The sequence below is a fragment of the Stenella coeruleoalba genome (genome assembly GCF_951394435.1).
Source record: "Stenella coeruleoalba genome assembly, chromosome: 6".
Classification (NCBI taxonomy): domain Eukaryota; kingdom Metazoa; phylum Chordata; class Mammalia; order Artiodactyla; family Delphinidae; genus Stenella; species Stenella coeruleoalba.
In genome coordinates, this window is record NC_137151.1 from 2,984,567 (window position 1) to 3,011,893 (window position 27,327).

The 27,327-nt window shown below is 40.1% G+C and overlaps 1 protein-coding gene across 4 annotated transcripts in view; it reads left to right on the forward strand.

Moving 5' to 3' along the window:
- The window catches only part of HERC2 (HECT and RLD domain containing E3 ubiquitin protein ligase 2), a 229,590-nt gene that overhangs the window by 46,389 nt on the left and 155,874 nt on the right, over positions 1-27,327 (forward strand). For all 4 annotated transcript variants that reach the window (XM_079925094.1, XM_079925095.1, XM_079925096.1 and 1 more), the window contains 10 exons: positions 968-1,141; positions 2,806-2,994; positions 3,555-3,706; positions 5,736-5,893; positions 5,983-6,096; positions 7,671-7,922; positions 11,981-12,174; positions 17,520-17,720; positions 21,522-21,750; positions 21,856-21,980. In XM_079925094.1, the coding sequence (XP_079781220.1) occupies positions 968-1,141; positions 2,806-2,994; positions 3,555-3,706; positions 5,736-5,893; positions 5,983-6,096; positions 7,671-7,922; positions 11,981-12,174; positions 17,520-17,720; positions 21,522-21,750; positions 21,856-21,980 (1,788 nt within the window). The remainder of the gene's footprint in view (positions 1-967; positions 1,142-2,805; positions 2,995-3,554; positions 3,707-5,735; positions 5,894-5,982; positions 6,097-7,670; positions 7,923-11,980; positions 12,175-17,519; positions 17,721-21,521; positions 21,751-21,855; positions 21,981-27,327) is intronic.

The window sequence follows — 27,327 nt, forward strand, 5'->3', positions numbered from 1 at the left end:
TGGGAGGGAGCGCGCGTCTGGTTCAGAGGAGCTGTTCTGCCACGATACCTCACTCTGTCTGCGTGGAGGGCAGTTACTGTGGGTTGGTGTTGACCCTTCCAGGGCCCAGGCAAATCTTCTCTTCCCGCTCTGTCCTCCTCCACGTGCTGTTTATGGACGGCACCTCCATTAGCCAGCAACAGCTGCGTTGGCAGCGTGGAGCCAAGTCTGAAATGCACACTTTCAGAAAAATATTAGAAAAAGAGCGTTGGAAATAGCGACTCACTTTGTTGGCCCTTCCTGAATGTGGGGCACCACGCAGAGAATGTCACGTAAGTCATCCCTGTGTTTAGTCCCAGGAAGCTGAGGCTGGTGGCAGGGCAGGGCCCGCCCAGCTCCACACCCCTGGGGCTGTGGCTTTTTAGAGGTACAAGTTTGATCTTGCAGGTCTTTTCTGGAAAGACTTAGCTATTCCGTTATGAAGTTTCAGCCTAATTATTCTTTCACTTTTCAGTCTTTAGTGATAATAAAGCTATTCTGGCTTCAGAAGAATTAGAATTATTACTTAATGTGCAAATAAAATTAGGTTTTCTGATGAGTGGGCAGCATTTAGATTAAAGTAAGTGGTTTTTGTTTTCAGTTTTCAAAGCCAGGTTGAGGTACAGTGCTTTGTTCCCAGGAAGATTGCTCTGAGTTCTTTCGAGGGTCCTTGGGGTAGTGAACCTGAGGACGGTCGGGCTGTGTCATTTACCTGTGTGGAGTTGGCACACAGGTGACGGATGTGCGGATGTGTGGGCACCACTGTGTGCGGTGCGTGTATAGATCTCAATGCGTCAGCAACACTTCTTACTTGATAGCCAGAAAGGGGCAGGTTTACAGATAATGTCTCACTGTGAATACCAAAATATAAAGAGTGGTTAAAGGCTAACTGTGTTACTTTAATTTTTCCCACCGTTTCTGAAGATGTTTCTTTACTTTTCTTCTCTAGCTTCTGTCTGGCCCTCTGAGCCCCAATGAGAGCTTCCTGAGGTACCTCACTCTTCCGCGAGACAGCGAGCTTGCCATAGACTTACGACAGACTGCGGTTGTTGTCATGGCCCACCTGGACCGCCTGGCCGCCCCCTGTATGCCACCTCTCTGTAGCTCTCCGACCTCTCATAAGGTCAGTGCGAGAGCATTGTTTATTCTCTGTGTGTATGTTCCTAGGTTCTCATTCTGTACCTGTGTGGAGACTCACTTTCTCTGCTGTTGGGGTGGATTTGGCTTTCAGCTTTTAAACATGTATACGCTTTAAGGCGTCGTTAGCGGTCACAGTGGGCGATGAGCAGGCCGAGGCACACAGCGGTTCAGGACCCACCCCGTGTCCCAGGTTCCAGATTCAGGGGCACGTCCCTGGAGCGCTCTCCTGCCTTCCCACAGCCACACGCCACGCTGTCTTCCTCAGGAGAAAGGTAGCGACGTGTCTGACACTAAGCTGGGTGTGTGGGGGCCTGCTGGTGCAGGCCCACGGAGGACCTCACACAGATGCACCCGACCATCACTGTGCTGCCCCATTGTGTCGATGAGAAGGCTGCCGTTTGGAGTGGTACCGAACCTTGCCAAGGTCACGCAGAAGAATCCTGGTTTTGAATCCAGATTCTTCTAACGGTTTTCTTTGTTTTGGCAGCATAAGTACTTTTATTTATTTATTAAATTAATGTTTATTGGACTCTAGTTGATTTACAATGTTGTGTTAGTTTCTGCCGTACAGCAAACTGCAGATTTTTCTAATTTTTAATGCTTTTTTCCTTTGGCTGAGCCATGTGGCTTGTGGGATCTTAGTTCCCTGACCAGGGATTGAAGCTGGTCCCCGGCAACGAGAGCGCAGAGTCCTATCCACTGGATCGCCAGGGAATTCCTTCTCACTTTTAATGTTTAATACGAGGAGTATTTATTTTATTTTGCAGGTATTTATGTTTTCCAGATAAGTAATACATTCCTATGGCTCAACAATGAAAACTAAATGCAGAGACACCCTGTCACTTCCTCTCCCACTGCCTCCTCGCCCTCTTTCCCCACCTTTGCCTCTCATGCTTCTGGTCCCTTATGCATCCTTTCAGTTCTCTCAGCAGTATTGTATTATATCACTTCTGTAGCTTGTTTTTTCACTAAGCCGACTACTGAAGAGCTCTCTGTATAAGTAAGCAGAGCTTCTCTCTTTATTTTTAAAAGAAACTTAGTGTTCCACATGTGGACGTATCATGATTTTTTAAAATGTCTCCTATTGGTGGACACTTGTGTTGCCAGAAGCTTGCTACTCAGGTAATGCTGCGATGGCTACCCTCTACCTTTGTTCCTCTATGTGTGTGCACGCGTCTGCAGTGGTGATGTACCCGATGTGGTGGACACGTGAGCTGATTATCCCCGAATTGCTCTCACGTGGCTTCATTCCTCTCACTCCCACCAACAGCCAGGGACACTTGTCTCCTAGGCTTGTGCTTAGGCCTTCGGGTCCCTGCCTGTAACGGCGAAGTGGTAACCTGATATGGTTTGAGCATTTTAAAATATGTTTCAGGTCTACTTGTACTACTTTTTAATGGGCTCTGTTAAAATGAAATGCTGTGGAAAAGAAATCTGTTCAGTTACTTCATCTTACCTGCTAACTGAGGCCATATGGGGTATTCTGAGTTATTTTGATGTTGTGAATCAGCTTCTTTCTTTACTTCCTTTATTTTTATCTTACTGTATCTCATTGTTACTCCTTGCATGAATTATTCTTTCTTTTGTCTAAGAAAGAATTTTCTTGCTGATATAAAGAAAATGTTTCCTTACGTTGTTGTCTGACAGGGATCATTGCAAGAGGTCATAGGATGGGGGTTAATAGGATGGAAATACTATGCCAATGTGATCGGTCCAATTCAGTGTGAAGGCCTTGCCAACCTGGGGGTCACACAGATCGCCTGTGCAGAGAAGCGCTTCTTGATCTTGTCGAGGAATGGCCGTGTGTACACGCAGGCCTACAACAGTGACACGCTGGTAGGTGCTGGGGCGGGTTGGTGGAGGGGCCCCTTTGCTGTGGGTGCTGTGGATCTTGTCTTTCTTTCTGTCGGTTGACTTCTGAAGATTTATAAGCACCTGCTCATTGTATATTATTAGTTGTGTTTAAAAATTTTAATCGTGATCATTATTGTCAAGATTTTGGGGGCAGAATTTCTTCAGTTTTTAAGCTCAGGAACTCCTTACAGCGCCATTTATTGCCAGCTGTTATTCCCATTTGTAAACTGTAATGTCATTTCACTTTGGGGGCCAGGAAGGTAGTAACAAATGAGGCAGTCGTGGGGTTGGTGGCAGATTGGGCACGTTCCTGTTAAAGGAAGGAGCTCTTCACCTCTGAGCACGTGGAGGCCGCCTGCCTGGTGCTCTTCTGTTGGTGCTGGGCAGGGTGACTGGACAGGTGGCCTGGCAACCACCAGAGGCTCATGTTCTTTCAGTTCGAGAGGAGTTTGTCAACATAAGGTACAGGGTTGAGGCGAGTCATGCTGTTTTCTTTATCCTTGGACTGCTTACCAATTTTCTTCCTATTTTTACCTTTTTAGGCTCCACAGCTGGTCCAGGGTCTTGCCTCCAGAAACATTGTAAAAATTGCTGCCCATTCGGACGGTCACCACTACCTGGCCTTGGCAGCCACCGGAGAGGTGTATTCCTGGGGCTGTGGGGATGGTGGACGTCTAGGCCACGGGGACACAGTGTATGTACAGCCTATTTCTGTAACTGACACACTCTTGTGCTGCTGTAACCAAAATAGGGTGGAAAAGAGAAGTGTGGTGAGGTGTTTTGCAGCTGCTCAGACATGTAGGGCTAGGACGGAGAGGGCTGCCGAGGGGGATTGGCGCTCTGGTGGCCCTGGGCAGCCGTGCCCCCAGCACAGGGAGTGATGGCAGCTGGCCTTCGTGTTCCTCTCCCCCAGCTTTTGCTACTCCTGTTGTTAGCTGCCCACGCCGCACCCTCACCGTGGGGTTTCCTAAACCAAATCCCACGCTCTTCCTTCATTTACAGTCTCCACACATCTCTGTCAGATGAGGTCCTCATTTCCTTGAGCCATACTGTCGTTTTCCCAGCTAATAAAATCAAGAGTTTCCTAATACCTTATTTTGCGGAAGCTTTCGATTATCGTAAGAGACCAAGAAATAAAACAGAATGGTTGTTCTCAATGCAGGCTTGTGAAAAGAAAGAGTTCTGATGGCTGCCTCAGAATCAGAGGAGCCCTTTTGTATGTTGCCGTTGTGAGTGGAGCCTTAGGCTGAAATTGAAGATGCAGCCCCATTTCAAAGTGGTCAGAGCCGTGAGTAGGGAGTGGGCAGCAGCAGTCGAGAGGAGACTGCCCCGTTCTTACTGGGGTGGAGGTGGACATCCACCAGGAAGGATCCCAAACCGTGAAGAAAGAGTCATGCATACTGGGTGTTAGCATTCAGCAGACTTGATATTCCAGACTGGACAGTGTTGTAGGGGACTCAGACAAATGTGGTAAAATGATAGTGAAAAAAAGGAGTGATAAGTACAGAACTTAGAATTGTTACTCTCAGGTTAGCAGGGGGGCAGGATTAGCATGGAGCACACAGGATTTGAAAGGGTTGAGCTACAGGATGGAGGCATTAGTCTTTTTACTTTTTTTATGTTATATATAATTAGTATGCATAAAATATGTTGTAATAAAATAATACTCAGTTGAAGTTAAGTGCTAGGTTGACTAACTTGTCCATTACTCGAGGAGTTGAGGGAAGGAAAGGAGACCAGTACGAAGGGCAGGAGTTGCAGAGGAACTTTGGTGTGTGTGGTGGGGGTGTTGAGACTTGAGCTGAATGGAAGAAGGGGGAAGTGGTACCAGAGTAGAGTCATTGTCCCCCTTCCCGTGTGTGCCCCTGCCTCTGTGTTTGTTTATTTTGCAGAAAAGTGGGTCACAAAGTGAGCAAACTATGTCTTTGGAGAGGCTAGAGTGGGTGTTACCAATCACATCAGACATATTTTAGATTATAAGCATCGGGCATTTTGCTAATTTTGAAGGTGAAGAATCAACTAAGGAGACTCTTCTGCCCAGTTCATCCTTGCTGTTTCTGACTTTTCATTTGTAAAATATAGATTGCAGTGCGATTAGTAAACCTTGCTGCATCATTTCTTCTCATTTGTTTAACAAATACGTATAAATTTCAACCATGTGTAAGGAGATTTACAAATTCATCAGCTTCCCTTACACAGTCTGTTGAGCTTCACAAACGCCTGCAGCTGGGAGCCACCATAAATGAGGCACGGAGCAGTTCCATTACCCACTCCTATCCCCCTCCCCCTTTCTTTGGACCCTTTTGCAGCCAACCCCTGCTCCCCACTTCCAGCTCCTGGTGGCCACTGACCTGCCCTCTGCCACTTGGTAGTATTCTGTTTCTGGCTCTGTCAGTGAGCTTCTTCTTTCCCTGTTGCTGAGTGCTGTCTGTGGATAGGCCACCGTTCAGACCACTGTGACCACAGCTGCCATGGACTTGATCACCTTTGTCTTTAACAGACACTGTTGTGATAGTCTGCTGGATGCCATGCTTGGCATTAGGTGCCCACTTAACAAAGAATCATGGAGGTGGTATGTGTTTGAATTCTGTATTTCTTAATTATTTCATGAGGCACCTGAAAGGTGAAAGTGTCTTTTGACGCTCTGATAGTTTATTCCCAGTAGTGTCACTAATAGGAAGGTCTCAGAAGGCCATTCACGTTTGTTCCTCTTCTCTCCACAGGCCTCTTGAGGAGCCTAAGGTGATCTCTGCCTTCTCAGGAAAGCAGGCCGGGAAGCATGTGGTGCACATTGCGTGTGGGAGCACATACAGCGCGGCCATCACTGCCGAGGGCGAGCTGTACACCTGGGGCCGGGGGAACTATGGGCGACTGGGCCACGGTATGTCTGCTCTGAGTCAGCTGGAGCATGCAGCATGAAGCTGCCTCTTCTGAGGGACTTGCAGTAACAGTGGTCCTATCTTTTTGAAGGCTCCAGTGAAGACGAGGCCATTCCGATGCTGGTAGCTGGGCTCAAAGGGCTGAAGGTCATTGACGTGGCATGTGGGAGTGGTGATGCTCAAACGCTGGCTGTGACGGAGAATGGTATGTGGGGCACTGCTGCCCTGGACAGGCTCTCAGGATGAGGAGGGCCGCTCTCCTAGAGGGAATGAGCTTTGGAGTCTTTCTTTTCTTTTTTTTTTTTTTGGGCTGTGCCACACGCCTTGTGGGATCATAGTTCCCTGACTAGGGGTTGAACCTGGGTCTCCTGCAGTTGAAGCGCAGAGTCCTAACCACTGGACCGCCAGGGAAGTCCCTGGAGTCTTTAAGTGTGCACCTCAGTGTCTTCAGGAGAGGTAGAGAAGTTATGGGACTTGTAACTTCTGTTACCCAGGGCCAGAGAGCTACCATCCTTCCTGGTTGGGCATTTTACTTTTTAACAGAGAAATGAAAATAAATGGAATAATTGACGTTTTAAGTCGTTTCTGATTATTGTGATTATATTTCCTAATGTTCAGCCACCCTTGATTCCCTGTGGTAAATCCTGCTTAGTCTTTGTATATTCACAGTATGATACTTGTTTTTAATTTCAGTTTTATATTTGTGTTCATTACTGCGATTGTACTCATTTGACACTTTTTGAGGATACATTTATCAAGTTTGATGTTGATTCCTCCCCCTCCCCCCCCACCCAGCACTGCACGGCTTGTGGAATTTTAGTTCCCCCACCAGGGATTGAACCCGGGCCCTCAGCAGTGAGAGGGTGGAGTCCTAACCACTGGACTGCCAGGAATTCCCGATGTTGATTTCTTTTTTTATAAATTTATTTTATTTATATTTATTTTTGGCCGCGTTGGGTCTTTGTTGCTGCGCGCAGGCTCTCTCTAGTTGCGCCATGGGGGCTTCTCATTGTGGTGGCTTCTCTTGTTGCGGAGCACAGGCTCTAGGCACGCGGGCTCAGTAGTTATGGCTCGCGGGCTCTAGAGCGCAGGCTCAGTAGTTGTGGTACACGGGCTTAGTTGCTCCGTGGCATGTGGGATCTTCCCGGACCAGGGATCAAACCCCGTGTCCCCTGCATTGTGCCACCAGGGAAGCCCTTGATGTTGATTTTTTAAACTGTATTTGTCTTTCAGTATTGTGGGGGTTTGTCCTTCGAGTCGTGGGGTCTGTCAGGATTAGCTGGGAGCCTCTCAGCCTTGCTCTCCCACAGAGAGCGACTTAATTTTATCCCCTTATGTAATATTTAATTAAATTACGCTAACAACTGTTACTGGGAATAAATACAATCGTACGTTTGGCTTGTGGTCAACACAACAAGAGTGGTGTGCAGTGGGCCATGGGCCCAGTTGCTGTGTTTTATGGAAGCAGTGGAGCTTTCGCTCTGTGTTTAGTAATTAGTGGAAGCAGTATCATTGAGCCCAAACTAGCAAGGGTTAGGATTTTATTATTCATTCAGTTAAAACAAGAAGAAAACTCAGCTTTCCATTTCTTAATTGCTTCTCTATCAACCTGAATAGAAACTAGATTTCATTTGGTCAGTAACCACCTGTGTAGTGTCAGCTATATACATTAGTGGTCTAGATTTTTGTGTGTTATTGGCTATATTGATTATTTGCAGACATTTAGAAGTTTTCTTTAGATGTACAGTTATTTTTACTCAAATAACTTGTATTTTTTAGGTCAGGTGTGGTCTTGGGGAGATGGTGACTATGGGAAATTGGGCAGAGGTGGTAGTGACGGCTGCAAAACACCAAAGCTGATTGAGAAGCTTCAAGACTTGGATGTTGTCAAAGTCCGATGTGGAAGTCAGTTTTCTGTTGCCTTGACAAAAGACGGCCAGGTTTATTCATGGGGGAAAGGTGACAACCAGAGACTTGGGCATGGAACAGAGGAACATGTTCGTTATCCCAAACTCTTGGAAGGATTGCAAGGTGAGTGCAAAATGTAAACTTTTAAAACCATCTGAGGCAGTTGTCTTTAGTAATCTTTTAAAGTTTGCAGGTATTTTTCTTTATCTGACATCTGTGAATGACTCATCATTAGAAGCTTTTATCCACATTTTGATAGGTATAGATAATAAGTGGAAAGTGGTTTGTCTGTATTAAAAAGTGACCTAGAATTATTTTCATCAAATTTAATTTGAAACTTTTAAATTTTACCGGTGTTGGAGAGTTCTTTTTTTTGTTTGTTTTTTTTTATTGGAGAGTTCTTTTTTGTGGCAAGTACCCATTCATTACTCATTCAGCTGGCCTCAGTGAGATTAACTTCCGTTTGGTGAGGTCGTCTGCTTGCTATGGATATGCGTGGTGTTATGGGAGCACAGAGGGAGATCGGGTTGGGTCAGCCTGGAGTGGTCTTGTTTGAACTTATCCTTGATGGATGAATCTTCTTGTTTGGTTTCAAGGGTGTCCAGCATGCATTCTCAGCAGCTGGGAGGAATGGGAGCCAAGGCGTGTAGGTGTGCTTTACAGGTGCCTTGTAAAGTATGGGAGAGGTTGGTGATAAGTGTACCAGGTGGGGCCTGTAGTGCTTTATCTCTACACTACAGGGGGTGGGCAGGCTATTTTTTAATGGACCAGATTCTATGTGTAATTTTAGGTTTGAGGGCCTTGTGCTGTCTCTCCTAACTACTCAGTCCTGCTGTTGTAGCCCCAAAGCAGCCATAGACAATATGAAAACAAATGCACCTGTGTTCCGATACACCTTTATTCACAGAAACGGGCCTTGGGCTGCATTTGACACAAGGGATGAAGTTTGTTGGATTGCTGCGCTGGATTCTCCTTTATGTTTTTGCTTTTTTGTCAGGGGAGTTTGGAAGTGAGCCTTTTAATTGGGACTTGCGGGTTCCTTTCCCCAGCATTTTTATTTTAAAGCATGTTAACACTTTGGTGATTAGAAGTTTTGTGTGCTCCTCTGGTGTTTATTATTTTCTAAGCATCTGAGATAAGTTACAGAGTAATACAATTGGTTGTTTATTATGGAGATGTATTTGAATTTTATTTGCCTTCTTGTTTATATTCCTTTCATTTAGTGGAGGAAATCAACTTCCTCAGCAACATTAATTAGATACAGAGTTAGTGTACTGTGAGAGTATTTAAGTGACTGTTGATACATACAGTCATTTGGTAGTTCTTAAAATAGGCTCTTTGGATAGAATTGTTTCTCTTACTGTAGTAGAGTTCTTTCAGCTGAATTATTTTTTATGTTGACATGTCTGAAAACACCCCTTGTGTTGGTCATGTTAGATTTACTAATAAGCAAAAATACAGTACTTTGCTAACACTATTTAAATAGAAAAAATATATTTTACACTTACATCATTTAACTTTGGAGAGAAATAGATTTTGTTTTAGAAACCTTTCTCACTGAAGAGTGTATTTTGACTTTCACCAAGATAGACCCAGCCTGGGCCATAAAACACGCCTTAACAAATTTAAAAGAAGAGAAGTCAAACAGTGTCTCCTCTCAGACCACAAAGGAAATGACTAGAAATCAATAACAGAAAATTAGCTGGAAAATCCCAAAATACATAGAGATAAAACAGTATACTTCCAAATAACACATAGGTCAAAGAAGAAATCACAAGAGAAATTTTAAAATATTTTGAACTAAATGAAAATGGAAATACAGCTTTTCAAGATTTGTGGGATGCAGTGAAAGCTTAGACAGAAATTTATAACATCGAATGTATATATTAGAAAAGAAGAAAGATCTAAAATCAGTAATCTTTTTGTACAGCAAAGGAAGCCATCAGAGAAATGAAAAGACAACATATGAAATGGGAGGAAATATTTGTAGGTCATATATTTGATAAGGAGTTAATATCCAAAATATATAAAGAACTCGTACAACTCAACAGCAAAAAAACCCAAATGATCTGATTAAAAAATGGGCAGAGGATCTGAATAGTCATTTTTTCCAAAGAAGACATAACGATGGCCAACAGGTACATGAAAAGATGTTCCGCATCACTAATCATCAGTGAAATACATTTAAAAACAGTGAGATATCACCTCATACCTCTTAGAATGTCTGTTATCAAAAAGACAAGAAATAACAAGAGTTGGCAAGGATGTAGAGAAAAGGGAACCTTTGTGCACTGTTGGTGGGACTGTAAATTGGTGGAGCCACTCTGGAAGACAGTATGGAGGGTCCTCAAAAAATAAAAATAGAAATACCATGTGATCCAGACATTCCAATTCTGGGTATCAAAAACACTAACTTGAAAAATTATCTGCATCCCCATGTTCATTGCAGCATTATTCACAATAGCTAAGACATGGATACAACCAAATTGTCCGTTGATGGATGGCATATAAAGAAAATGCATATGCACACACAGACACACACAGACACACACAGACACACACACACTCAGACACTATGAAAGGCTGGTTCAATGTTAAAAAAAATCAGTTAATGTAATCCATCAAATTGACAGATGAAAGAAGAAAAATCACGTGATCATATCAATAGGTGCAGACAAAGCTTTTGACAAAATCCAGCACCCATTCATGATTAAAAAAAACTTTCAGTAAACTAGGAATAAAGGAGACTTCCTCAACTTGATAAAGACAATCTATAAAAATCCTACAGCTAATGTCATACTTAATGGTGAGAAACTCAAAGCCTTTCCACTAAGATCAGATACAAGGAAAGGATGTCCCGTCTCACCATTCCTTTTCAAAATTATACTGGAAATTTTAGCTAATACAGTAAGACAAGAAAAGGAAATAAAAGCTATACAGATTGAGAAGGAAGAAATAAAACTGTCTTTGTTCACAAATGACATGATTGTTTATGTGGAAAATTTGAAAGAATTGACCCAAAAACCCTCCTGGAACTAACAAGGTTGCAAGATGGTTGCAAGATGGTTAATATGCCAAAGTTAATTGTTTTCTTATATACAAGCAGCAAAAAAATGGAATTGAAATTAAATACACAATACCATTTGTATTAGCATCCAAAGAATGAAATACATAGGTATAAGTCTAGCAAAATATGTGTGAGATCTATATGAGGAAAACTACAAAACTGATGAATGAAATCAAAGAACTTTATAAATGGAAAGATATTCTATGTTCATTGATAGGAATACTGAATATTGCCAAGATGTCAGTTCTTTCCAACTTGATCAATAGATTCAGTGCAATCCCAATCAAAATCCCAGCAATTTATTTTATGGATATCAAAAAACTGAGTCTAATGTTTGTGTGGAGAGAGGTGAAAGACCCAGAATAACCAACACAATATTAAAGGAGAAGAATGAGTGGGAAGACTGATACTGCCCAACTTCAAGACTTAACTGTAAAGCTACAGTGATCAGGACAGTATGGTATTGGCTAAAGTATGAACTAATAGATCATTGGAACAGAAGAGAGAGCTCGGAAATAGATCCACATAAATGTACTTAACTGATCTTTGACCAGAGGAGCAAAGGCAATACAATGCAGCAAAGATCGTCATTTCAACAAATGATGTTGGAACAACTGGACAGCCATGTGTAAAAAAATTAATAATGGGAGGCTAAACATCTGTTGGGGTAGGGAGTATATGGGAAATCTCTGCCTTCTCCTCAGTTTTACTGTGAGCCTAAAACTGCTCTAAAAACACAAGAGTCTTTTTTAAAAAGAGTGCACTTGGTTATACATTGGGACAGGAGAATATGATCTAGTAGTTAATTAAAAGTACACTTGTCTTTTTCTGAATGAAAATCTGAATGGATGAGAAAAATGAACAGATCCTTTTCATACCCTAGAATTATTTTATTTGCAGGCTGTAGGGCTTAATAAGTTGTAGCTAGTAAAACACAACAGGGGTTTTAGTAATGTACACAAGGCAGATGAATTGTGAATAATATTAAAGCAATGAATTATCCTTTAGAAGTTGACATTAAATGCCTTCTGACCTGAGTGGCCTAAAGTAAGTATCTTTATTGCAACAGAAGTCATAGGCGTGAACCTGTATCTGCATCCCTCTTTCCTCCCAGGGAAGAAGGTGATTGATGTAGCTGCAGGCTCCACCCACTGCCTGGCCCTGACTGAGGACAGTGAGGTCCACAGCTGGGGGAGCAATGACCAGTGCCAGCACTTTGACACCTTGCGTGTGACCAAGCCAGAACCTGCTGCGCTGCCAGGACTGGATACCAAACACATAGTTGGGATTGCCTGCGGACCTGCCCAGGTACTGAGTAGATGGCTTGGCATTTTGTAGAATTTTGGTTTCCCAGTGTTCATTGCTAGTATGTAGAAGTACCATTGACTTGTGTGTTTAGTCCTTATATCCTGTAGTTGTACTAAACTCATTTATTAGTTCTAGGAGCTTCGCTGTGATTCCTTGCGGTTTTCTTCAGAAACAGTTCTGTTGTCTGGACATAGAGACAGTTTTATTTTACAATACGTATGCCTTTTCTTTCTTTTCCTTGCCTTATTGCACTGGCCAGGACTTCCAATATGATGTTGAGTAAGAGCAGGGAGGGGGTGCATCCTTGTCTTGTTCCTGATTGTAGGGGGAAGGCATTCAGTCTTTCACCATTAACTGTGATGTTAGCTGTATGTTTTTTTGTTTGTTTGTTTTTGGTAGATGCCTTATTAAATTAAGGACGTTTCCTTTAACTCCTACTTTTTTCAAGTTTTTCTTTTTTTAAAATCCTGAGTGATGTTAAACTTTGTCAGATGCTTTTTATTCTCACATGATATGATCACGTTTTCCTTCTTTAGTCTGCTTATATAGTGGAATACATTGACTGATTTTCAAATATTGACCAAACCTTGTATTTTTGAGATAATCCCCACCTGGTCATGGTGTATTATTCTTTTTTTATATTGTGGGATTTGATTTGCTTAATACATTGTTGAGGATTTTTCTGTCAGGACTCTTCAGAGATACTAGTTTGTGGTTTTTTTAGTGCTTTCTTGTCTGACTTTTTATCCGGATAAAACTGGCCTCATAAAAAGTGTAGGCAAGTGTTCCATCCTCTTCTATTTTCTGGAATGAGTTGTGTAGAATTAGTGTCATTTCTTCTTTAAATGCTTTTCTATGAATCCATAGGAGCCTGGGGATTTCTTTCTCAAAAGATTTTTAACCACAAATTCAATTTCTTTAATATAGAATTATTCAGAGTGTTTCCTCTTGGGTGAGTGTTCCTGGTTTGTGGCACTCAAGGTATTGTTCAATTTCATCTAAGTTACCCAGTTTTTATGTATAAAGTTTTCCTTATTAGTGTTCTCTTACTGACCTTTTGAAGTCTTTGGGTCTGCAGTGATATCCCTTCTTTCATTCCTGATATGGGTAATTTGAGTCTTTTCTCTTTGCCAGTTTTGCTAGATGTTTATCCATTTTGTTGCTCTCTTCAAAGAACTAGCTTTTGGTTTCATTAATTTTCCCCTTGTTCTTTTGCTTTCAATTTCATTGGTTTCTCCTCTTGTCCCTTTTTTCATTCTTCAGCTTGCTTGGCATCACTTTACTGTTTTCTTAGTTTCTTCAAGAGGAAGCTTAGGTTGTTGACTTTAGACATTTCTTCTTTTGTAATAGATAAGTGCTTGATGCTATAAATTTTCCTCTAAGCAGTGCTTTAATTGCACCCACAAATCTTGATTATTTTCATTTTTGTTCAGTTCAAAATATTTTCTGATTTCCTTTGTGGATTGCTCTTTGACCTATGGATTAAGTGTGTTGTTTAGTTTCAAAGTGTTTGGAGATCATTCTGTTATCTTTTTGTTACTGGTTTCTAGTTTAATTCCATTGTGGTTAGAGAATAAACTCTATATGATTTCAATTCTTATACATTTGAGGTTTGTTTTATATCTCAGAATGAGGTTTGTTTTATATCTCAGGCTGTGTTCTCTTAGTGAATGTTCTGCATGTGTGCTTAAAAAGAGTATTTTGCTGTTGATATATTTTGCCATTATTGGGTGAAGTGTTCTATAAATGTCAATTAGATCTAGTTCATTGATGGTATTATTCAGTTTTTCTAGATCCTTGCTGATTTTCTGTCTGTTTGTTCTGTCTTCCTTTGGGGAGGGTGGTGTTGGTATCTCCAAGAATAATTGTGGATTTGTCCATTTCTCTTTTTGGTTCTGTCAGTTTTTTTTTTTTTAATGCTTTTGATCATTAAAAAAATTAGGGTAAAACATACAGTGACGTTAAGTATATTCACAGCATTGTGTTACCATCACTACTATCCATCTCCAGAACCTTTTCATCATCTCAAACAGAAACTCTGTACCCATTAAACAGTAACTCTCCATTTCTCCTCCCCTAGCCCCTGGTGACCTGAAATTTACTTTCTGTCTCTATGAATTTGTCTATTCAAGGTATCTCATATAAGTGGAATCACATAATATTTGACCATTTGTGTCTGGCTTATTTCACTTAGCATAATATTTTCAACATTGATTCATGTTGTAGCATGTATCAGAATTTTTTTTTTAAGGCTTAATAATAAAAATATGTAACTCCCACATTTTGTTCATCCATTCCTCCTTCAGTGGACACATGGGTTGTTTATCTCTTGGCTATTGTGAATAATACAGCTATGAATATTAGTGTAGAAGTATCTGTTTGAGTCCCTGCTTTCGGTTTTTTTCAGTATATATCTAGGATTGGAATTGCTGGATCATTATGATAACTCTGTTTAAATCTTTGTGGAACTGCCTTACTGTTTTTCCACAACAGCTGCATGATTTTTACATTCCCACCAGATACACACAAGGGTTTCAATTTTTCCACATCCTTGTCAACACTGGTTATTTTCCTTTTTCTTGTTTTTTTTAAGGCCATCCCAGTGGGTATGAAGTGGTATCACATTGTGGTTTTGATTTGCACTTCCCAAATGGGAAAGATGTTGAGTATCTTTTCATGTGCTTGTGTGTCTTTTTTGGAGAAATGTATTCAAGTTCTTTGCCCATTTTTGAATTAGATTTTTTTTTTTTGAGTTGTAACAGTTCTTGTTATATTGTGGGTATTAATCCCTTATCAGGTATATGATTTACAACTGTTTTTTCCCCATTCTGTGGTTTTCTTTTTATTCTGTTGATAGTGTTCTTTTATGCACAAAAGTTTTAGTTTTTCTTCTGTTGTCTGTGCTTTTGGTGTCATACATATCTGAGAAATCCATGGTCATGTAGGTTTTCCAGTCTTTTTTTCTAATAGCTTCATAGTTTTAGGTCTAATATTTAGGTCTCTGATCCATTTTGACTTTATTGTCATATATGGTGTAAGATAAGGATCAAATAGATTCTTTTGCAGTTTTCCCAGCACCGTTTATAGAAAACATTGTTCTTTCCCTATTGAATGGTCTTGGCACTTGTCGAAATCATTTGACCATATAGGCAAGGGTTTATTTATGGACTCTATTCTATTCCGTTGGTCTGTAAGTGTGTCTTTATGCCAGACCCACACCGTTTTGATTACTGTAGCTTTGTAGTGAGTTTTGAATTGGGAATTGAGTCTTTTTTCCAACTTCGTTATTCCTTTTCAATATTCCTTTTGTTATTTGGGGTACCTTGAGATTCCACATGAATTTTAGGATGGGTTTATCAATTTTTGTCTTACGTATTTTGAAACTCTTTTGTTTGATGCATACGCATTTTGGATTGTTCGGTTGTCTTGGTGAATTGACCCTTTAATTGTTGTTCAGTGTTCCCACTTTATCCCTGCTTTTCCTTGCTCTGAAGTCTCTTGTCTGATTTTAGTGTAGGTACTCCAGTTTTATTTTCATTTAATTAGTGTTTGAGTACTATAACTTTTCCATGTATTTGAAAAAAATTTAAGAAGTCTATATTTTAGTCCCTTTGCCTTTCCATTAAAATTTAGAATAATCTTGTCTACATTTGCAAAAATATCTTGCTTAGATTTTGGTAGGGATTGTGTTCAACCTGTTATCAGTTTGTGGAGAATTGACATCTTTGCTACATTGAGTCTTCGAATCTATTAAAATGTTATGTCTAAACATTTATTTGCATATTCTTGATTTCATTTATCAGTGTTTTCAGCATACAAGTCCTGTCCATGTTTTGTTAAATTTATATCTTTAACTTTTAACCCACCTGTCTCATTATCTGTATAGTGAACTTCTTGGATGCTATGTATAGTTGCATTTTTTTTATTGTTGTCAATCTGTCTTTTAATTGGTGTATTTAGATCATTTACATTTACTGTAATTGACATGTATAGATAAAGGTCTTCCATTTTATTGTTTGGCTTTTGTCTGTTTTCTATTATTTGTTCCTCTATTTTGCTTCTTTTGTTTTTTTGGGGGATAAATGAACATTTATTTTAGTATTTCATTTACCTTTATTTATTTTGAATTTGACTATTTCTTTTTATAGGTTTTTATTTTTGTGGTTGCTCTAGGAATTACTGTATACTACATAACTCTTTGCAGGCTACTTAGAATCAGTATTTTACTACTTTAATTGGAATGTAGAAACCTGTTGTTTAATTTCTAAGTGCTTGGAGATTTTTCCAGTTATATACATCTGATTTATTCTTATTGATCTCTAGTTTCTGTTCTTGGTTTTCAGCTTAATTTTATTATGTTATGAGATCATACTCTATATGATTTCAGTTCTTTTAAATAGTTAAAATTATTTTATGTCTTAAATATGGTTTATCATGGTGAATGTTCCTTGCATCCTTGAAAATTTTGTGCATTTTAACTCTTTGGGTGAAGTGTTTTTATAAGTGTCATTTTTATCTCGTTCATTGATGGTTTTGTTCATTTCTTTTAAATCCTTACTAATTTTCTGTCTGCTTGTTCTGTCTGTTATTAGGAGGGTAGTTCTGATATCTTCAACTACATTTGTGGATTTATCTGTTACTCTTTCATTTCTCTCAGATTTTACTTTCATGTGTTTTATGGTTCTGTTGTTAGGGGCATATACATTCATTATTGTTCTGTCTTCTTTGTGAATTGAGCCTTTTATCATTATATAATGTCCCTCTTTAGTCCTGGTAATTTCCTTCCTCTGAAGTCTACTTTGTCTGATATTAATAAGCCACTTTCCATCCCTTTACTAAGCCAATTTTATCTTTATATTTAAGGTAGATTTCTTGTAGATACTGTATAGTTAGTTTCTGTTTTCCTACATCCTGATGATCTCTGTTTGTTTTTATGTTCAGACCCATTTAAATTTAATGTCTACCATTGTTTATTTGTTTTTTGTTTGCTCTCACCTTTTTGTTTCTTTATTGTTTCCTGACTTTTTTGGGGGTTAGTTGAATAGCTTTTAGTGTTTAATTTTAGCTTATTGAGTTGCTTAATTTTGGTAGTGAAAAGATTTTTGAAAAACTTTTTACCTGTTTATTTGTGGCAAATGAGATGGGGTAGTGAAATGAGAGAAAATTGGAAACTGTTAGCATGTGAGTTAGATAACTGAAGGTGCTTGTGCATTTGGGACAATCAGAGGGATGAATGAGTAGTAACTTAGGGCACCTTCGTCATTCATAATGGTGAATCTCTCGTGTGGAACAGGCTGATCGGTGAATGTGTAGATTCATTTTAGGTTCTTGTGTTTCTTCCATAGAGTTTTGCTTGGTCATCTTGTTCTGAGTGGTCCATTGGCCTCCGTGTCCCTTTTGTGGTGGACATCTGCTCAATGACTTTTGAGCAGTTAGACCTCCTACTACGGCAAGTGAGTGAGGGGATGGATGGCACTGCTGACTGGCCCCCACCCCAAGAGAAAGAGTGTATGGCTGTGGCAACACTGAATCTTCTGCGACTTCAGGTATTTTCCTTTCCCTCATTTCGTAAGTGTCTTATGCGTTTGTAATGATGTTTATGCATATTAAAGGGTATGGGGTTTAGCCTGTTGAATAAACTGCTAATGAAAATTTTAAAGTGTTTTAAAGTCAGATTATGATGGAGTGTAATGTGTATGAGGCTTAAAAAATTCAGTCTAGTTATTTTGTGCTTACCCTGGAAGTCAGTATCTGCATGCAGGTAAGAGCATATATGGACTGCGTTATTACTGCTAAATTCAGCTTGTTGGCATTCATCAGGGAGTCGGTCTTGAATTTCCTGTTGCTGTTTGTGGAGAGGTGACTGGGTGAGACGGTAGGTGACTGGGTGAGACGGTAGGTGACTGGGAGATCAGCTGGAGGTGGTCGCCAGCCTCTCCTCTGGACTGAGAGGGGAGCCCCATTCAGGAAGCTCTGTGTCCTCCACGGGTACCTCCGCTTCCTCAGGGGGAAGGTTAAGTTTAAATGTCAGAAGAAGAAAAGCTACAAAAATTTTTTTTCCAAGTAGAACTGTAGCTAAAATCTTTGATCGTCGTGTTTTTCTTTGTCATAAAACCCTGTGACTTAATGTTAAGAGAACAGTTTTTCTCACCAAAGTAGTTTTCCCCCTTTATAATGTAAGGGTTGCTGTGTGACCCATCATGTACCCCTTCTGTTCCCTCCACTTTTTTGTCTTGGCTTCCAGAAAGCACAGAACTGAATGTAATGTTTAGTTGCAAGATGGAATTAGCAGAAATTTGGAGAGTATCTCCCTTCGCCAGAAGTCTTCTGTAGGAACTCATTTAGCAGGGCATCTGTGGTGTAGTATCCTAGTCATGGATCCGTCCAGTTTTTTGTTGCTTCCCATGGTCTCCTAGTGACATTGCTGCTCTGGTCGGTGCTGTGGAGAAAGACCCTGTACATGTTCTAGGCTCTATTTCATTTGGTCCATATTTGCCTCATGCCATCTGTTTTTCCACTGCTTTGTTCTGTCTGTCGAGGTCTTTGTTTTAGTTGTGTCTTTTAAAAAATTGACTCATAAAGCTCAGTTCTTAAAAAGAATACAACTTGAGAGTCTTTATTCACTATGTGGATTTAATCTTTTACAATTATTGTGATTACTAATGTATTTGAATTCAGTCTTGGCGTAAGTTTGTTCATCATTTTATTATCTTTTGAACAAATTTCTAAAAAAGTTTTTTCCTTTCAAATCCCTTTAATTGTTCCTAAGTTTTGAAATTTTGATTTCTGGACATTAATCATGTTACAAAAAAATTAAATATTTGTTAATTCCACAGTGTTAAGTTAATCAGTACTTCTCTTCCTGAAAAATATAGGGGTTATAGGGTGCATTAAACCTAAACTCCCCTTTCTATCTTCAGTATTTGAATTGTTCAATAGTCTGTTGTTACATTGACTCCAAGGCACACTGTTTTTTTGTGTGTGCTGCTAAAAAGAAAAGCGCTCCAAATTGCAATGTGTAAGATACATTCTGATTTTAGAGTTAAGATGTGAAAGAAAATACCTCTTAGGATTGGTGAAATGTAGTAATTATTTTTAAACTTTCCTTCAATTATTATCATAATCATTTTTTAAGAGGACATACTCAGGCATATAGTCCTTTTTTTTTTTTTTTTTAAAACCAATTTGTTTTGTCATTGTTACTTACATCACCTCCCTCCTGGGTACCTCCTTCAGTAAATTTCTTCCTTAAGGTCTGTGAGTTACAACCTCTGAAAACTTGGGTCCCTTTAACACCTCTTAAGATAATTTAATGGGGCTTAGCTCTTTAGGTTATATGTAATTTTATAAGCACTTTGAAGAAAGCACTTTGAAGATGTTCTGCCGTCTTTTGACCTTTATTTTTGCCAATGAGAAATCTTCTTTTTTTTTTGCGGTACGCGGGCCTCTCACTGTTGTGGACTCTCCCGCTGCGGAGCACAGGCTGTGGACGCGCAGGCCCAGCGGCCATGGCTCACGGGCCCAGCCGCTCTGCGGCATGTGGGATCCTCCCGGACTGGGGCACGAACCCGTGTCCCCTGCATCGGCAGGTGGACTCTCAACCACTGTGCCACCAGGAAAGCCTGAGAAATCTTATATTAGTGCAATTGTTGTTTCTTTGTAGCTAATTTGTCTTTCTCTTTGGTAGCCTTTTAGGTTTTTGTCTTTGTTTTATATTTTAATACATTATATCTAGGTCAGGATTTATTCTTGTATATATAATTTGAGATTATGATTCTTGTTCAATCTGAGATTACTTACCTTTGTTAAGTTTTGAAAAGTCTTCACTATTTACCATTGGAATTGCTCTCTTCTTTTTTTCTACCTTTCCCCTTGCAAAAGTCCTACTAAATGCATGTTGAACTTTCTCATTTTATTTTCCCAAGTATCACAACTTCTTTGATATTTTAAAATCTGTTTATCCTTTTTAATGCTCACTTTTTAATCTTTCTGTTCTGCTTTCTGGGTGGTTTACTCAGCACTCTTCTTTCAATTCACGAATCATTTAGCTGAATGTTCCATATTGTTGAATTGTCTGTTTATTTAAAAAATTTATGTGAGCACTGCTTTACACATATTGATTGAATCATCAAATCCCCTTACCAGCCCTCTGGGAGGTGGGACCCTCCATCTGTATTGAACAGCTGGGGAGGCACGAAGTTCAGGAATGTTGCCCAGGTTGGGTACCCAGTGCACAAAGGTTTAGGGCTGGAACCTGGGGCCCAGGCTCTTCACTCCTCTGCCTTGAGGTGTTTATTCCTGTAGCTGTTTTTTTCATTTTCAGAATTTATATTTTTGGTGTTTTCCAGGGCTTTCATTTGCTCATTATATTCTCATCTTCTGGCTTCTGTTCCTTCCTTGATCTCTAAGAACATTTACTTATTTTATGGATTCATTCCAGTTTTTTAAATTGCTAAAATCTGTTGGGACATGCGTTTTGCCTCTTACCCTGTCTGTGACACTTCTTTGTGGTGACCTAGTATGGCTTGTCCTTTTTGACTATGAGGCCACCCTTAGGGGAGGGTTTGTGGAGTGTCCCTTTGCCCTTGGCTGTGGAGATGTCCTCAGAGGGCAGTTTTGTACTTGTGTCTGTGAGGTTCCATTGAGTTCCTTGGGCTCTTGATGAGTTTTGGTGTTCAGTTCTTGACGTGTGATATCCATACCTAGATGATTGGTATAAATTTGATTTCACATCTGCTCACAGGGCAGGCCAGGTCTCTGATTCACTGTGGGGTCTCTTTGTGCCCAAAGCCTTGTGTGGGTAGTATGTTGCCCTCAGGCCCTGGCTGGCTGACAGGAAGCTCAGGTTCAGCGGGCTGTCCTGAGCATTTTGTGTCTCAGAAGGCTTTGATCTGCTCTCTGAGCCCAGAACCCCTTGGCTGCTGCTGTGTGTGTCTCAAGAGCTAAACCAGAACTTTCCCTTGTATACTTTTCCTTGTATACCCTCAGCTTGGCTGTCTACTCTTTTAATAGTTTTTAGTTATATTTACTATTTCTGTGTTTGGTTTGGGTGCTTGGGGGTGGGGTAGAGGTTGCTGTTTCCACAGGGTTCAACCTCTTTGTTGATCTTTTCCACATACATACTCAGAGTTGGGTTTAAAAAATTCCTTTTATAGAATACCTTACCATGGATTCTCAACTACTATAGGTGAAAAATTTTTAGTATGGTTAAAAAAAATACCTATACTGGAAGTTTTACCTTTATTATTTGAGTAAAACTCAATTTGAGGTATTATTCCATCTTTAATAAGATTTGGAAAGCATTTGTTTTTAGGGCTTCTAAGTGAAAATTGTTTTTCTCCTTTCAGTTGCATGCTGCCATCAGTCACCAGGTTGACCCAGAATTCCTTGGTTTAGGTCTGGGCAGCGTCCTCCTCAACAGCCTGAAGCAGACGGTGGTGGCCCTGGCCAGCAGTGCGGGCGTGTTGAGTACTGTGCAGGCGGCCGCCCAGGCTGTGTTGCAGAGCGGGTGGTCAGTGCTGCTGCCAACTGCTGAGGAGCGGGCCCGGGCACTCTCTGCTCTCCTGCCCTGTGCAGGTGGGCTGGGGCTAGGAGCAGGGGTCGGGTGGGGTTGGCCCAGGAGGGGGTGGCAGAGGGGATGGTGCTTGCCTCACATTGGGAAAAACACTTTACCTTTTCCAGTTTCAGGCAATGAAGTTAACGTAAGTCCAGGTCGTCGATTCATGATTGATCTTCTTGTGGGCAGCTTGATGGCTGATGGAGGCTTAGAATCAGCCTTAAATGCAGCCATTACTGCAGAAATCCAGGTATGGTCCTAGGAGTGTGTGTGTGTGTGTGTGTGTGTGTGTGTGTGCGCGCGCGCGCGCGCGTGCACACTGATGGAGGTGATTTTACTCCCCAGTGAGCTGAGACTGACACTTTGCCAGAATTATTTAAAAAAAACCTTGAAACACAAAGCTTTTAGTAACAGCCAAATATTTCTGTAATTAAATTTTTTTACTAGTTTAATAAAATATTGAGTTATTATTAAGTATGATAAAATGTACCCATTTTAAATGTCTATTTAAATGAATTTGACAGGTACCCCAATCATAATATAAATCACTTCCATCACCCTGGAAAGTGCCTTTGTGCCCCTTTGTGTTTGAAGTTAGGACACTTTCTTGCCTCCCCCAGATGATGTTAATTTTGCCAGTTTTGATTGTCCCATAAATGGAATCATACAGTATATACTCATTTGTGTCAGCTTTATGTTGCCTTGATAATGATTTTCAGATTCACCTGTGTTGGATGTAGCGTTATGTTGTTTTTTTGCCTTTTTCTTTTTTCCTAAGGAACTATTTATTTCTTCTCGTATTATTATTTTTTTTAATTGGGATATAGTTGTTTTACAATGTTGCGTTAGTTTCTACTGTACAGCAAAGTGGAGTTCCCTGTGATATACAACAGGTTCTCATTAGTTATCTATTTTATGCATATTAGTGTATGTACGTCAACCCCAATCTCCCAATTCATCCCACCACCACCACCCGCCCCCCTGCCTTCCCCCCTTGGTGTCCATACGTTTGTTCTCTACATCTGTGTCTCTATTTCTGCCTTGCAAACCAGTTCATCTGTACTATTTTTCCAGATTCCACATATATGTGTTAATATACGATATTTGTTTTTCTCTTTCTGACTTACTTCACTCTGTATGACAGTCTCTAGGTCCATCCATGTCTCTACAAATGACCCAATTTCGTTCCTTTTTATGGCTGAGTAACATTCCGTTGTGTATATGTACCACATCTTCTTTATCCATTTGTCTGTCGATGGACACTTAGGTTGCTTCCATGACCTGGCTATTGTAAATAGTGCTGCAATGAACATTGGGGTGCATGTGTCTTTCTGAATTATGGTTTCCTCAGGGTATATGCCTAGTAGTGGGATTGCTGGGTCATATGGTAGTTCTATTTTTAGTTTTTTAAGGACCCTCCATACTGTTCTCCATAATGGCTGTATCAATTTACATTCCCACCAACAGTGCAAGAGGGTACCCTTTTCTCCACACCCTCTCCAGCATTTATTGTTTGTGGATTTTCTGATGAGGCCCATTCTAACTGGTGTGAGGTGATACCTCATTGCAGTTGTGATTTGCATTTCTCTAATAATTAGTGATGTGGAGCAGCTTTTCATGTGCTTCTTGGCCATCTGTATGTCTTCTTTGGAGAAATGTCTATTTAGGTCTTCTGCCCATTTTTGGATTGGGTTGTTTGTTTTTTTGTTATTGAGCTGCATGAGCTGTTTGTATATTTTGGAGATTAATCCTTTGTCAGTTGAGTTGTTTGCAAATATTTTCTCCCATTCTGAGGGTTGTCTTTTGGTCTTGTTTATGGTTTCCTTTGCTGTGCAAAAGCTTTTAAGTTTCATTAGGTCCCATTTGTTTACTTTTTTTTTTTTTTTTTTTGTGGTACGCGGGCCTCTCACCGCTGTGGCCTCTCCCTTTGCGGAGCACAGGCTCCAGACACACAGGCCCAGCGGCCATGGCTCACGGGGCCAGCCGCTCTGTGGCCTGTGGGATCCTCCCGGACCGGGGCACGAACCTGCGCCCCCTGCAGTGGCAGGCAGACTGTCAACCACTGCGCCATCAGGGAAGCCCCCATTTGTTTACTTTTGTTTTAATTCCGTTACTCTAGGAGGTGGGTCAAAAATGATCTTGCTGTGTTTATGTCAAAGAGTGTTCTTCCTATGTTTTCCTCTAAGAGTTTTATAGTGTCTGGTCTCACATTTAGGTCTTTAATCCATTTTGAGTTTATTTTTGTGTATGGTGGTAGGGAGTGTTCTAATTTCATTCTTTTACATGTAGCTGTCCAGTTTTCCCAGCACCACTTATTGAAGAGACTGTCTTTTCTCCATTTTATATTCTTGCCTCCTTTGTCGTAGCTTAGTTGACCATAGGTGCGTGGGTTTATCTCAGGGCTTTCTCTCCTGTTCCATTGATCTATATTTCTGTTTTTGTGCCAGTACCATATGGTCTTGATTACTGTAGCTTTATAATACAGTCTTAAAGTCAGGGAGTCTGATTCCTCCAGCTCCATTTTTTTTTTTTTTCTCAAGATTGCTTTGGCTACTCGGGGTCTTTTGTGTCTCAATACAAATTTTAAGATACTTTGTTCTAGTTCTGTAAAAAACGCCACTGGTAATTTGATAGGGATTGCATTGAATCTGTAGATCGCTTTGGGTAGTATAGTCATGTTCACAATATTGATTCTTCGAATCCAAGAACATGGTGTATCTCACCATCTGTGTCATCTTTGATTTTTTTCATCAGTGTCTCACAGTTTTCTGAGTACAGGTCTTTTACCTCCTTAGGTAAGTTTATTCCTAGGTATTTTATTGTTTTTGTTGCTCTGGTGAATGGGATTGTTTCCTTAATTTGTCTTTCTGATCTTTCGTTGTTAAGTGTATAGGAATGCAAGAGAATGCAAGACTTCCAAAACTATGTTGAATAATAATGGTGAGAGTGGATATCCTTGTCTTATTCCTGATCTTAGAGGAAATGCTTTCAGTTTTTCACCGTTGAAAATGATGTTTGCTGTGGGTTTGTCGTATATGGACTTACACATATTATGTTGAAGTAGGTTCCCTCTGTGCCCAGTTTCTGGAGGGTTTTTAGCATAAATGGGTGTTGAATTTTGTCAAAAGCTTTTTCTGCATCTTTTGAGATGATCGTATGGTTTTTATTCTTCAATTTGTTAATATGGTTTATCACATTGATTGATTTGTGTATATTGAAGAATGCTTGCATCCCTTGGATAAATCCCACTTGATGATGGTGTATGATCCTTTTTTTTTTTGCGGTATGCGGGCCTCTCACTGTTGTGGTCTCTCCCGTTGCGGAGCACAGGCTCAGCGGCCATGGCACACGGGCCTGGCCACTCCATGGCATGTGGGATCTTCCCGGACCGGGGCACGAACCTGTGTCCCCTGCATTGGCAGATGGACTCTCAACCACTGCGCCACCAGGGAAGCCCTGTATTATCCTTTTAATGTCTTGTTGGATTCTGTTTGCTAGTATTTTGTTGCAGATTTTCACATTCATATTCACCAGTGATAGTGGTCTGTAATTTTCTTTTTTTGTCGTATCTTTGTCTGGTTTTGGTATCAGGGTGATGGTGGCCTTGTAGAATGCGTTTGGGAGTGTTCCTTCGTCTGCAATTTTTGGGAAGAGTTTGATGAGAAGGATGGGTGTTAGCTCTTCTCTAAATGTTTGATAGAATTCATCTGTGAAGCCATCTGGTCCTGGACTTCCGTTTGTTGGAAGATTTTTAATCACAGTTTCAATTTCATTACTTGTGATTGGTCTGTTCATATTTTCTATTTCTTCCTGGTTCAGTCTTGGAATGTTATACTTTTCTAAGAATTTGTCCGTTTCTTCGAGGTTGTTCATTTTACTGGCATATAGTTGCTTGTCGTAGTCTCTTATGATGCTTTGTATTGCTGTGGTGGCTGTTGTAACTTCTCCTTTTTCATTTCTCATTTTATTGATTTGAGTCCTCTCTCTCTTTTTCTTGGTGAGTCTGGCTAAAGGTTTATCAATTTTTTTTATTTTCTCAAAGAACCACCTTTTAGTTTTATTGGTCTTTGCTGTTGTTTTCTTTGTTTCTATTTATTTCTGCCCTGATCTTCATGATTTCTTTTCTTCTGCTAACTTTGGGTTTTGTTCTTCTTTCTCTAGTTCCTTTAGGTGTAAGGTTAGATTGTTTATTTGAGATTTTTCTTGTTTCTTGAGGTAGGATTGTATTGCTATAAACTTCCCTCTTAGAAATGCTTCTGCTGCATTCCATAGCCTTTGGACCGTCGTGTTTTCATTGTCATTTGTCTCTAGGTATTTTTTTATTTTCTCTTTGACTTCTTCAGTGATCTCTTGGTTATTTAGTAGCATATTGTTTAGCCTCCCTGTGTTTGTGTTTTTTACGTTTTTTTCCCCTGTAATTTATTTCTAATCTCATAGTGTTGTGGTTGGAAAAGATGCTTAATATGATTTCAATTTTCTTAAATTTACTGAGGCTTGATTTGTGACCCAAGATGTGATCTGTCCTGGAGAATGTTCCATGTGCACTTGAGAAGAAAGTGTAGTCTGCTGTTTTCGGATGGAATGTCCCATAAATATCAATTAAATCTATCTGGTCTATTGTGTCATTTAAAGCTTGTGTTTCCTTATTAATTTTCTGTCCGGATGATCTGCCCATTGGTGTAAGTGAGATGTTAGAGTCCCCCACTATTATTGTGTTACTGTCGATTTCCTCTTACAGCTGTTAGTATTTGCCTTATGTATTGAGGGGCTCCTATGTTGGGTGCATATATATTTATAATTGTTACATTTTCTTCTTAGATTGATCCCTTGATCATTATGTAGTATCCTTCCTTGTCTCTTGTAACATTCTTTATTTTAAAGTCTATTTTATCTGATATGAGTATTGCTACTCCAGCTTTCTTTTGGTTTCCATTTGCATGGAATATCTTTTTCCATCCCCTCACTTTCAGTCTGTATGTGTCCCTAGGTCTGAAGTGGGTGTCTTGTAGACAGCATATATATGGGTCTTGTTTTCATATCCATGCAGCCGGTCTGTGTCTTTTGGTTGGAGCACTTAATCCATTCACATTTAAGGCAGTTATAGATATGTATGTTCCTATGACCATTTTCTTAATTGTTTTGGGTTTGTTTTTGTAGGTCCTTTTCTTCTCTTGTGTTTCCCACTTAGAGAAGTTCTTTAGAATTTGTTTTAGAGCTCGTTTGGTGGTGCTGAATTCTCTTAGCTTTTGCTTGTCTGTAAAGCTTTTGATTTCTCTGTTGAATCTGAATGAGATCCTTGCCGGGTAGAGCAATCTTGGTTGTAGGTTCTTCCCTTTCATCACTTTAAGTATATCTTCCACTCCCTCTGGCTTGCAGAGTTTCTGCTTAGAAACCAGCTGTTAACCTTATGGGAGTTCCCTTGTATATTATTTGTTGTTTTTCCGTTGTTGCTTTTAATAATTTTTCTTTGTCTTTTTAAAAAAATTAATTTATTTTTGGCTGCGTTGGGTCTTCATTGCTGTGCACAGGCTTTCTCTGGTTGTGGCAAGGGGGGTTACTCTTTATTGCGGTGCACAGGCTTCTCATTGTGGTGGCTT